The sequence below is a fragment of the Suillus subaureus genome, assembly GCF_016647635.1.
Source record: "Suillus subaureus strain MN1 chromosome Unknown BJ212scaffold_534, whole genome shotgun sequence".
Taxonomy (NCBI): Eukaryota; Fungi; Basidiomycota; class Agaricomycetes; order Boletales; family Suillaceae; genus Suillus; species Suillus subaureus.
In genome coordinates, this window is record NW_024539090.1 from 1 (window position 1) to 11,988 (window position 11,988).

At 47.5% G+C, this 11,988-nt stretch overlaps 1 protein-coding gene across 1 annotated transcript; it reads left to right on the plus strand.

Moving 5' to 3' along the window:
- Positions 1-8,674: 8,674 nt before the first annotated feature.
- BJ212DRAFT_869718 (uncharacterized protein) lies at positions 8,675-9,237 on the plus strand. Its single transcript, XM_041344246.1, has 3 exons — positions 8,675-8,866; positions 8,919-9,058; positions 9,110-9,237. Exons 1-3 carry the CDS (start codon positions 8,714-8,716, stop codon positions 9,117-9,119), a joined length of 303 nt encoding a protein of 100 aa, XP_041184888.1. The 5' UTR covers positions 8,675-8,713; the 3' UTR covers positions 9,120-9,237.
- Positions 9,238-11,988: the final 2,751 nt, after the last annotated feature.

Genomic DNA, 11,988 nt, shown 5'->3' on the forward strand with positions numbered 1-11,988 from the left:
ATCACATTCATAATGATATTCCAGGAGCTCGTTAATATCGCGGGGAGCTGATTATCATGGACTTCTGAGACGGTGTCCATTACACTAGAACCTTGCGTCGTTTGTGATATTTGATCTGAAGGCTCTGGGTATCGACTGACTGGACATCCGACACTGCTACCAGAACTAGGCTACTTACAGAGCATAGGCATCGGGCGATTTCATTGGCAGGAACTAATTCATCATCAGTCCCTTGCACGAACTCATGAGTTACCTGCCTGCTTGGTGCTTCTATGCCGTTTTTCCTCGCTACTTCTATTACAACCCCCGCGTCATCCAAGCTGTCGAAGTTCTGGTTTGCAGCAGCGTTTATGGGAAACAGATGAAACCCGTTCCTTTAATTACTCGTCGAACCAACTTGTGCTTGACGGCCCGGGCTGAGTCAATCCGTTGCTTGATCAAAGTCTTGATTTAACAACCATCTGACCATGATCAATAATGCGGCAATGCGCAGGGAACAAATGCAGCACTTCGTTCATCTGTCCATATCAAAGTGATTCGTTGTATCTACCTCCATCTCCCTCTGGCTCACAACCGACTATCCAGAATGATCACTACCGATTCTCCTTGTAGACCACGCTCTTGTACCTGTAGGCGTGTCGAAAAAGCCCCAAACCTCTTCCGGAATTCCAGATAGGCATACTTAGAATGCCACACGTCGCTGTGGAGGGTCTGGGAAGAGCGCTCTGAGTCCGGTAGTTCAAGCTTGAAGATTGAGTTGCGTGGGGCCTCTCACCATTCCGAAATAGATCGGCTCTCTCTTTGCGACTGACGTTCTTCAGTAAAGGTTGGACCCCGCAAACTGTATCGGAGAAAGGTATGAATTATCTTTTTAATGTGTTGTCTTCGTTGTCCTACTCGTCGAGCTCGCGGTCTTTGCGCATAGCATACCCTGCCATTTTTTCTCCAACCCTAGTGCCCGTGAACGCCGCCATCTTTCTGCACCCTGCCCATAATCCTTGACACCAATCCCGTCCCTTCCTGGGACCTGAAGCCTGGCTATGCCATCGCCGCCGATTAATTTTTTCAAACAACGCATCAAGACCAAGTGGTACACCCGTGCCAAGATCCAGCGCCAGATCCTCATCGCACTCGCAGTTGACATCCCCTCCCTCGTTGCCTCCCCCCATCAATCCTCCTTGTCAGTTACCACTATTGACGCGCCCTTCACATTCTTTCTTCAGTGATTTCCATTGCATCTTGGATTTTTTCTTCTCCTATCTTGTAGCTTCACCTCGTACATACTACCCTGCTATATGTCAATATCTACATGCATATCGTTAGTGGTCATAATTTTATATTACATCTTCGTCTCACCCAGCAATCCAAAGGCACGAGTCGAGGAATTTAAGTTGATTTCATGATAAATTTGATCATACGTAAAGGACAAAACACCGTCAAGGAGATGCTACACTACACACCCAAGTTCTGTATGGGAGACACGAGGGAGACGGGGACACGAGCATGAAAAGGCAAAAAGTGGCGCATGAGACTCAACTGGTCACCGCAAGCGTCGATGTGGGGACTCCAATCAAGGTCCGTCCGTCCACGCTAACCTCCGTAGGCTGTAGCCTGTAGGGAGCGAAAGCGTGCGGAGGGGTTAGGGGCAGAATTCGGTGCAGTTAGCTCGGCGATGGATGTTTAAGGGAGTGATGCGAATGTGGCAGAACAGCGCAGAATGGGTATACGCGAGGGACATTGAGTCTTTGCCACCAGGATGCGCCCCACCCTATTTTTGAAGCCGATCTACTTTGGAGACAGGGCACTACATACTCTCCATTCAGAGGGCGTCAAGTTCGATCGGACACTAAGCCTCGTCGGGAAACAATACTGTATGTAAGTATTCTGTTCGCCTCCCTTTGAACTAACTGATTTGAGTTTCTTCATTCTTTGTGCTATCCCAATGCAGTCAATATCCGATTGTAGTGTAGCTCCGGTCTCATTGGCAGGGTCGATATTGCACAGACACTGCATGAATTCCCACCTTCCATGCAGGTTTTCAGGTGAACTATACCGTCCACGAGGCCTTTTGACCGACACGGACTGTCCCTACAAGGTATGGTGTGATTTATGTTCAACCAGCTGATAAGGTCAATCTTACCAATTTCTCTCAATGGTATAGGCCCGAACAGATCTTGTTGTCCCATACAATTCTTGAAGAAAAATCACCCTCAATCCTCACACTCGTTTATTAGCTCCTGCTATCTTCTTGAACAGTTCAATGCACTGAGATGGCAGAATCAGTGAATGAGGTGTTGCATGCAGCAACTCGTTTCGCTCTGTCGCCCTTCGATGTCTGTTTGCGACTCAATGAAGGCTGCGCGAGTGTGGCATCAAGACTTCAACATTCCGTGCTTGAAGCAGCTGCTTTTGAATTTCGTCAAGGAACAGGAATGGGTTAGCATCAAGAATGGATGTGATAAATGAAAGGTCCTATTGGTTGAGAACACAAAACCTGCCACGAGTGGACAACGAGCAGATGGATTTTCTGTCCGCAATCACGTACCTCTTCACTTGGTTGATGTACCGCGATACCGCCAGCCTATCTTGGATGATTCTAGCCAGCGGAGAGACTGACCCGGGCCCGGGATTTCCAAAAATCGCTGAGCAGCGGTACCACATTCATAATGGTATTCCAACTTCGAGTGTTGTGGTGAGACTTGGGTGAGACGAAAAAATCGAATACGAAGGCATCGAGAGGTTGGGTTGTGGCCGAGCGTTAGCTCGGGCGGGATGCTAGGATTAAACCGCGGCCGGATGGACGGGCAAATGAACAGCGATTTTACGATGCCATGCGAACATGAGAATGCAAAATGTAATCGCACGATGGAGCAGTAGTGGTTGGGAGGGACAGAAAGAATGTACTAGTGACGAGATAACTACGATAATGAGGAGAATAAGTAAGCGACGGTACTAGGATTCGCGCTTGTGAGTCCATTATGCAAGCAGCTCGATTTCGGATAGAAAAGGTAGAGTCTAAATTTGGTCTAAATCTAAAGGGCATCATGGTCTCGCTCAGTTGGACGCATGGTGCTGGCTCTCCAGCAGGCTCCGAATCGGCACGAGGCTTGCTTATTTCAGGAGCTCGCGAAATGATCACGGGCAACTTCCTGATTATCAGACTTCTGAGACGATGTCCATCATGGCATCACTAGAACGTCTGTGATCTTTCATCTGACGGCTCTGTGCGGTGATGGCCTGTCTCCGGATCCAAAATTGTTCGGCTCCTACACGAAGGTACGAGCATCAGTACCTCAGTTACAGCGGAGGTGAAGACCTCGTTCACTGCTCAACGCTCAGCCCCGGTCCTAGCCATATCTCCGGAAAACGGCAGGAATATGCATGACAATATTCACGTCAATTTACGGAGAAAGATGAGACTTATAGCGGATTTTTAGCGACTCGCATCGAGCGAGATACTTAGGGGATATCCATGGAGCCAATTATCGGAGACGACGAGGTTTCCGAGGTCTTTTTATTATGTTCTTACGTTACACTGTTTGGCAGCCGAATGGTGGAGCAGTGACAGGGCATCGTACACTCCCCACTTACCGTAAGAGCGTTCTATGGCGTCAGGCGACTTCATTGGCAGGAACCAATCGATCATCAGTCCCTTGCGCGAACTCGTATTGGGTAGTTCCTGCCTGATTGATGCTCGAGTCGATGTCATACTGCATCGCTAATACCGCCCATCTGACCATGATCAATAACGCTGCAATGCGCAGGCAATAAATGCAGCTGTCCATATTAAAGTGATTCGTTGTACATATTCCCATCTCCCTCTGGGCTCACACCAGCATTCCAGAATGATCACTGTTGATTCTCATCGTGTAGCGAGCGAGATCACGCCTCTGGTCCCTGTAGGCGTCTTGAAAAAGCCCAAAACCCCTCTTCCCAAATTCCAGATAGGCATACTTATGATGCTACACGTTACAGAACCGATCGCTTCGATGTCTATATTCCCGTACATCAACCAGGTATGACTTTACAGTAGCATCGCATTGTTTATTTTTGACACTGTTTCACCCCTATCAGCTTATTAGAGAGCTCGGAATCACTGGAGGCGATGATGCAGCTGTAGGATATTATGCTGGAATAATTGTAGGCGTCAAGATTACGACTCCCAAGAATCATGATTCCCTCATACTAACATACTTGATTTACAGGAATCTCTATTCTTTGTCATGCAGTCACTGACAGTGCTAAAGTGGAGCCGGTTGTCCGACCGCATTGGACGCAAACCAGTGTTATCGATCGGACTATTAGGAACTTGCATTTCGATGCTATGTTTCGGCCTCTCGACGACCCTCTGGAGCCTTGTGGTCAGGTATGTCTTCAGCTGAAGCAGGAAGCATTATCCTGACATGGTTTCTTTGTTTCTCTAGCCGTTGCATGTGTGGTGTGCTGAATGGCAACGCTGGAGTCTCGAAAACCGTGATGGCGGAATTGACAGACTCCACAAATATGGCTCAAGGATTCATCTTGATTCAGGTTTTGTGGAAGGTTGGAACATTTGTTGGGTAAGTCAAAGCGTTAACTATGGGGGTATCCAATGACGGATTCCACATGCTAGCCCTTTAATGGGCGGAGTACTTGCGCATCCACAAGATAGCTGGCCCGGTTTATTCGCCTCCTCATTTTGGAGAAAATATCCATACTTTCTGCCTTGTGCGGTAGCTGCTGGTTTTGTTGTCCTGGCCTATTTCATGCTATTCTTTTTCTTAGAAGAAGTAAGTTCTAAAAAAACTTATAGCGCACGTTACTTACAATTGGCAGACATTATCAACCAAGCGTCGACCAAAGACGAGCGTCACGGGCGGAGATGACGTTGACGATCGAGAAGTGCTTGCGCAAAAATCCATGGCAGATATGCCCATGCGATCTCTGCTCACGCCTACCATTGTCATCCCAATCGTAAACTACGCCATGGTCTGTATCCTTGATATTTCGTTGAGGACTCTGACGCCGCTGTTCTTTTCCACGCCTATGCATCTCGGTGGCCTTGGTCTTGGCCCTTCTTCTATTGGCTTATGGCTGGCGTTGTTTGGGATTATGGACGGCCTCTTACAGGCTCTGTTCTTCGCCAAAATTGTTGATTGGGTTGGCCCAAAGCGTCTCTTCTGTGTGGCAGCGTCGTGCTTCGTACCAGTCATGCTTATGTTTCCAATGATGTCGTGGCTTGTACAGACAAGGGGGATAGTTGATCATGCAATCACGTTTGCATTGCTTGGCCAACTAGTTCTGACCGTTATTTGGGGTTTGGCATTTGGTGCGCATTATGGTGATACTGACCTCCTATTACGAATAACCAACCTTTATTACAGGGCCTATTTTCATGTTCATCACGGCTTCTGCTCCGGCAAAGAATATCCTTGGTGCTATCAATGGTCTTGGTCAGACCTCCGCGTCAGTGGCTCGTGCCATTTGGCCCGTCTTAGCGACTTCGCTATTTGCACTTTCAAAAGAACATAATCTTCTGAATGGAAATGCTGTATTTTTCATCTTGATTGTGCTGGCTGGCGTCGCATTTGCCAGATGAGATGCAAGTTAGGGATGAGTAAGAGTCCGGCCCTCTCGAGATTTAGTTGATGTATCAATATCCGAAATTCCAATGGGTGCCTCGAGTGAATAACCTGTAGTACGTTATCAAACATCATGTCGATTTATGCAATGAGACCCATCACCGGATTGGTGAACAATGGCACTCCAGCTGGGTTCTCTAGAATATTACATGCTTTTGTCGCAAGGTACTAAAGTACTAGGGGCGGCTACGCGTTCAAGGGCAACATTCAATCATTGGCCTTGGACGGAGAACAAGTTCGCGAAGCTTACAGACATCAATATTCAAAGCACCAGACCCCAACCCCAACCATTACTTCACAAATTCAGCCAATGAAGTCGTTTATACGGTAAGAACAATATTTCAATCCGTAGAATGATTCATTGCACATGCACGTCTGACGATACTCGTTACTCGACAAGTCAGTGATAACTATACAACATGGCCGACGGCTACTCTACACAGCAGGAGGCTTTGCACCAGGTTGGAAGGTGTACGTCATATGGCACTTGCCACAGTATTGACGATCTGTGTGGAAAGCCATCTGACAAGGATCATCAGCCCCACACAACAGGTTTAAATCGAGTTAACACTTACGAAGACACCAGCACCGCACTCAGCGTTGGGGCACTCGCGGCGAAGACGCTTGATCTTCCCGTCCGAGTCCACTTTGTAGTATTTCAGGATGGACATCTTGACCTTCTTGCGCTTGTGCTTGATCTTTTTAGGGGTCTAATATAGGATGATAAGCTTAACATTTCGATGAAGGATATTCAATGGTACCCACGTTGTAGGTCTTTTTCTTGCGCTTCTTAGCACCACCACGGAGGCGAAGAACCAAGTGAAGAGTGGACTCCTTCTGAATGTTGTAGTCGCTAAGAGTACGACCATCCTCGAGCTGCTTTCCAGCGAAGATCAGGCGCTGCTGGTCGGGGGGAATGCTAAGACAGTGATAAGGATCGATAATACGTATGTGCAATAGAACCTTACCCCTCCTTGTCCTGGATCTTGGCTTTGACATTGTCGATGGTGTCTGAAGACTCGACTTCAAGAGTGATAGTTTTGCCCGTGAGGCTGATATCAATGTCAGGTGAGGCTACAGAAATTTAGTTCTGAACTGCACGCACGTCTTTACAAAGATTTGCATTTTGCTGGACGCTTCTGTCTGTCCAACGAATAATCGATGGAGTCGTTGACGAAAGCAAGAGCCGCGGTCGTAGTGGTCACAATTGTAGGATGGAAGGGATGATTAATGCCCGAAAACCTTAATCAATCTGATGATGGTCTGTGCGTGAGAATACTCTCGACTGACTAATCAAATTACTAATCTGCTCTCGACGCGTCGCGCTCATCGAATCCATAAATTTCATTGCTTTGAAACGCGTCATGACTAGGACTAGTGACGGCCAAATGGATGTTGACTCTACATCATCGCTTGACAAGGGTAAAGGAAAGGCTAAGGCTGCAGAGAGATATGAGCCGCGCGAGGATGATAATTTACCTTGGTTGCGTCTTCCATCTTTCCCCCTCGCGTCCTTGCTCAATACGCGATAGGGTAGAGAAGTATCGACCAGTCACACTCGACGATGTGGTTTCACACAAGGATATTACAACGACAAGTTGAGTCCCTCCTGGCTTGAGCAATACATACGCTGAGATCCACTCAGTTGTGAAATTCATTGACAAGAACCGCTTGCCTCACCTTCTATTCTACGGTCCACCTGGAACTGGGAAGACGTCCACAATTCTTGCAGTGGCGAGACGGATTTATGGAGCAGAATACAAGAAACAAATACTGGAGGTGGAGTCCCCCTGGATCTGTACAGAGCAATGCTAATCTTGTTCAGCTCAATGCATCGGATGACAGAGGTATAGATGTAGTGCGCGAACAGATCAAGCAATTTGCAGAGACCCGAACATTGTTTTCGAAAGGTTTCAAGCTTATTATCCTCGATGAGGCCGACATGATGACACAGCAAGCTCAAGCTGCCCTACGTCGTGTCATTGAACAATACACCAAGAACGTGCGGTTTTGCATCATCTGCAATTACGTGAACAAGATCGCTCCAGCAATTCAGAGTCGATGTACTAGATTCCGTTTTTCGCCACTGCCAATTGCAGAGGTGGAGAAGCGCGTGAATGGTGTTGTGGAAGCTGAGAAGTATGTAGAGTCATTTCTAAAGTTGCTACTAAACACCCAACTTTGTAATAGGGTAAATCTGACTCAGGATGGAAAAAAGGCCCTTTTAAAACTCTCGAAAGGAGACATGCGGCGAGCTCTTAATGTCCTACAAGCATGTCACGCAGCATATAGCTCTATTGGAGAGACTGAAATTTATAACTGCACTGGAAACCCTCACCCGTCAGATATTGAAACCATCGTAAACTCCATGCTTTCCGATGAATTCACTACTTCTTACCAAAGTGAGTTCTTTCACATCGTGTTGTTAGTGCCTCACAAAACCTCCATCAGTGATCTCGGCCATGAAAACAGAACGTGGACTCGCACTGCAAGACTTGATATCGGGTACATACGAATACGTGGAAACGATTGAATTCAAGCCACAGGCTCGGGTATATTTACTTGACTTTCTGGCTACCACCGAGTATGTCTTGTTTATGTCCAGTTTTGTGACAAAAACTGATGTCTTTCTCATCAGGCATAGATTATCAACTGGCGGAAGTGAGAAGATGCAATTATCTGCTCTACTCGGAGCGTTCAAGAATGCTGTGGAGCTTTCTGCGAAGTAATACATCGTATAATTGAAGCACCTGACAATGACTTTCCGCAAGGTTTATTGTGTTTTACATTCGTAGTACTCTAGTAGATCGCCAAACTCTGAAATTGCCACTGATACGGTGTTCACAATCCGTCGGGTCACATACCCACGAGTTCCAAGGCTGTTTAAATTGCAATCTCTGCTGGCTACTTGTATAACTTGACACTTGGACTCTGAGTTGGAATGAATGAATATTTGGCCGCATCTACGCCCACATCAGCTCTGCGACGAATCACGTGGTGAATTCTGATCACCTGACTCAGTAGCTAGTCGTGGAGGGAGCGTGTAGAATTAGTGTAGACTTCCTCTCCTGATTTCGACGCCGGTTGGACGTATGCCTTTTCCTCTCCCTGACCATCTCCCGCAGCAGCTCAACGTTTCATCGAATGTTCTTTCCAAGTTCGACTCTGTAACATTACAATCCCTGAATTCGTCTTTTGCATCCTCATGTAGGGCTGAGCTTGATGAATCCATCCGATTGACTAAGGTATTCTCCTGTAATTGATATGAGTTCTCCGTGGGGTAATGGTTTGGAATAGACAAAAATTCATGACAGAATATGTGCAGATTCTTCTAACTTCCAAAGACAGCTGTCTTTGGCAAAGTCTCTCAAAGAACGACTGGACACGCTTTCCGGACATGTCCAAGTCTCAAGTGTTACACTTTCGGACTCTAAGGCGTGTGTTTGTTCTATTATGCGTTTTAAGACGCCTCGCTAACACATCACTAGTCCGGTCTAGTTCCGGTCTTGCTTGAAGCTTTGGAAGCTCACCAATTACTCGCCCAAGAGTCCTTGGATGCAGATGTCTTGAGTGATTCTCTTTCGCACCTTTATGAATGTAGAGCACAGCTGGATGCGCTGCAGAAGCTCGTTGACGTAGGGGATCTGCCTCCGGCTGTAGTTGCGTGTCATGCTTTGAGTTCCTTGCTGGTTTCCGTTCCCGGACCACTCAAAGACGCATCGGTAGTATCTGAAATGCAGGTAAGAGACTAACATCCTTCCGTTCTGTCTTAACTTGCTTGCTTGTAGGCTCGGCTGCGTGTGCTTAGCAATCGTGTGGAAGAGCTGCTCAGCGACGCTTACACTAAGAGTGTTGTTGTGAACGCGTCAGAAGTTATCATCAAACCATTTGTGCTGAGTGAGTGACAGAACATCATGGTGGGGGGTATCTCAAGCAGTTTTCAGTGCCTCGGTCACTGAAGCCCTTACCCCTTTCGTCTGTCCTCTCATCGATCAGCTCCGCATCACTGGCATCGCATCTTCTACCCTGAGGAGGGATATTCTAACGCACTACATCGAGTGTTCTTTGACCAGCCGACGTCACTTACAGTTAGCACTATGAAGGATAAGTCTGGCGCTTTGATGCACGTCCTTGGCCGATTCCCTTCGTCACCAAATACCACTGACACAGGTTCTCCACTTACCAACGTATCCACCGCCCTCGACTTCTTACACAAACAACTATTTCCCGCCCTCCCATCGACGCACAAACACAGTTTTTCGCGAAGTCTTAGCAAACCCATATCTACTGCAGTCCTGACCCGTTTGCTTATTCCTGGTCTGCCTTCACAGCTCGAAGCTCTGCCTACTTTTTTTACAAATTGCAAACAAGGCAGTGGATTTAGAGGACAAGTACATCGTTGGGATGCTTGATGCGTCTAGCGAGAGCGAAATCAAAGCTTGGGTCAACAATGTCTGTACTCATTATGAGCGACAACGGCGGTCACACATTCTCGATTCTACTCGCAAACTTATCATTCAAAGCATATCTTCTGAGCCAACATTCTATGCCCAGTTACCTCTTTCACAAGAAACCTCTGACAAGGCTGGACCCGCGCCTGCAGACGAAGGCGATGCATGGGGACTTGATGACGACGGCCAGAGTTTCAATACAGGATCCTCGAGGTCTGCGCCAGAAGAGGAGAATGTCTGGGGCTTTGACGATGATCTGGAGGAGAAAAGGAAACTCAACAAGCTGAACCTGTGGAAGTAGTTGAGGAAGACCCGGGGGATGCGTGGGGCTGGAATGATGAAGAGCCCGCACCTGAAGAACTAGTGCAAACAGAAGACCTGTGGATGACCCATGGGGTGAAGAACCTGCCCTATCGGAGGTTACTCCTGCTGTGCGGACAGTACCTGTCTCATCCCAACGCCCGTCTGCGAACTCTGGACTTGCGACGCAAAGGATCTCTCGCCCCTTAAACAGTACCTCTCAGCATCCTCCTAACTCAGGCCCGTAACCGAGCCATATTTGGTATCTACTCTTGCGAAGTCAATCATTCGCACGGTCGAGGACGCGTTGCACGAAGGACAAGGACTATCATCTTCGGGTATCTTTCCCACCTCACCAACATCCAAAACGACGCCCGGGATACTCATCATGCAGTCCGGAGCACTGGTGTTAGATTTATATCGTGCAGTGCATCCTATCGTCGCTGCAGCACGACTCGTTCGTCCTGGTGATGTCATGAAATTCTCCAACAACTGCTGTTGGCTTGCAGAGGAGGTTGGTCGCTTGGTTACACACGAGCGAGAGCACTTGTTGTAAAAGACAAGTTAGAGGAATGCAAGAGTGTCTTGCAGGTGTTAGCCGACAGTTGGTATCAAGATGGCATTGTGAGTTCTCGATCTTTGCCGTTGATGGTATTGAGTAGTCACGCATGTATTGGAACAGGACAGGCAACGGACGGCCCTGCGTGACATTCTAGCAGGTGCGAAGGGCTTCACAGACACGTCAGACCAGGATCGGTATGATGACTGTGAGATGGCCATTTCCAGTGTCGTTCGCGAGGTCCGAAGCGCCGCGAACGCATGGAAGGTGCGAATGAAGCGCATTTTATGATGTTGAAAGCAGCTCATTGTGCTTACTGTAGCCTGTCCTCCCTAAGAGCAAGTATACACTGCCGTGGGAGCAATAGTCGAAGTTTCATTGCAGCGGATCCTTGAGAACATACTTGCAATTCCGGATATCCTGAGGTGGAGTCGCACAAACTGAGCGAGTTATGCAGAATATTGGCTGCTCTTGAAGGGCTCTTCGTTGAAGACTTCAGCGAGGTATGCTTGCTGTACTTTTTCAAAATAGTTAACTTATTAATCCCCAGTCATCTTTCGTGGTGTCATACGTTCCGTCGTGGTTGAAATTCTCATATCTATCTGAACTCCTGGTATATCTATTCGAAGTCGGGTTATTCGATTAGTATCTCATCGTGCCTCTTTTCCAGGAAGCTTCCATGGCTGATCTCACATATCTTTTCGAGGAAGGAGCTTTGGTGGATTTTGAGGTGGACGAGTTGGTGAAACTTGTACGTGCCTTGTTTGCAGACACACCACTGAGGACGAAGACTCTGACAAAATCATGGGTGGACATCCAGTCCGGTGATCACGTATTTATACTACTGCAATAGTTGCAGATTATCGGGTGTTTGGCGGCAGAGGTTAGTACGTAGCCAGTCGTATTATGATTGAAACCCATGCAGTTATACTAAACATTGCACTGGTACGATATACATGAGCTAATTTGCTAAGAGATGTACGAATGGGCAAAAGAGAAGACATTATCCAGGACAGCGATGCATACGCATATTCCACTGGTTGCCTGGCCAATGAGG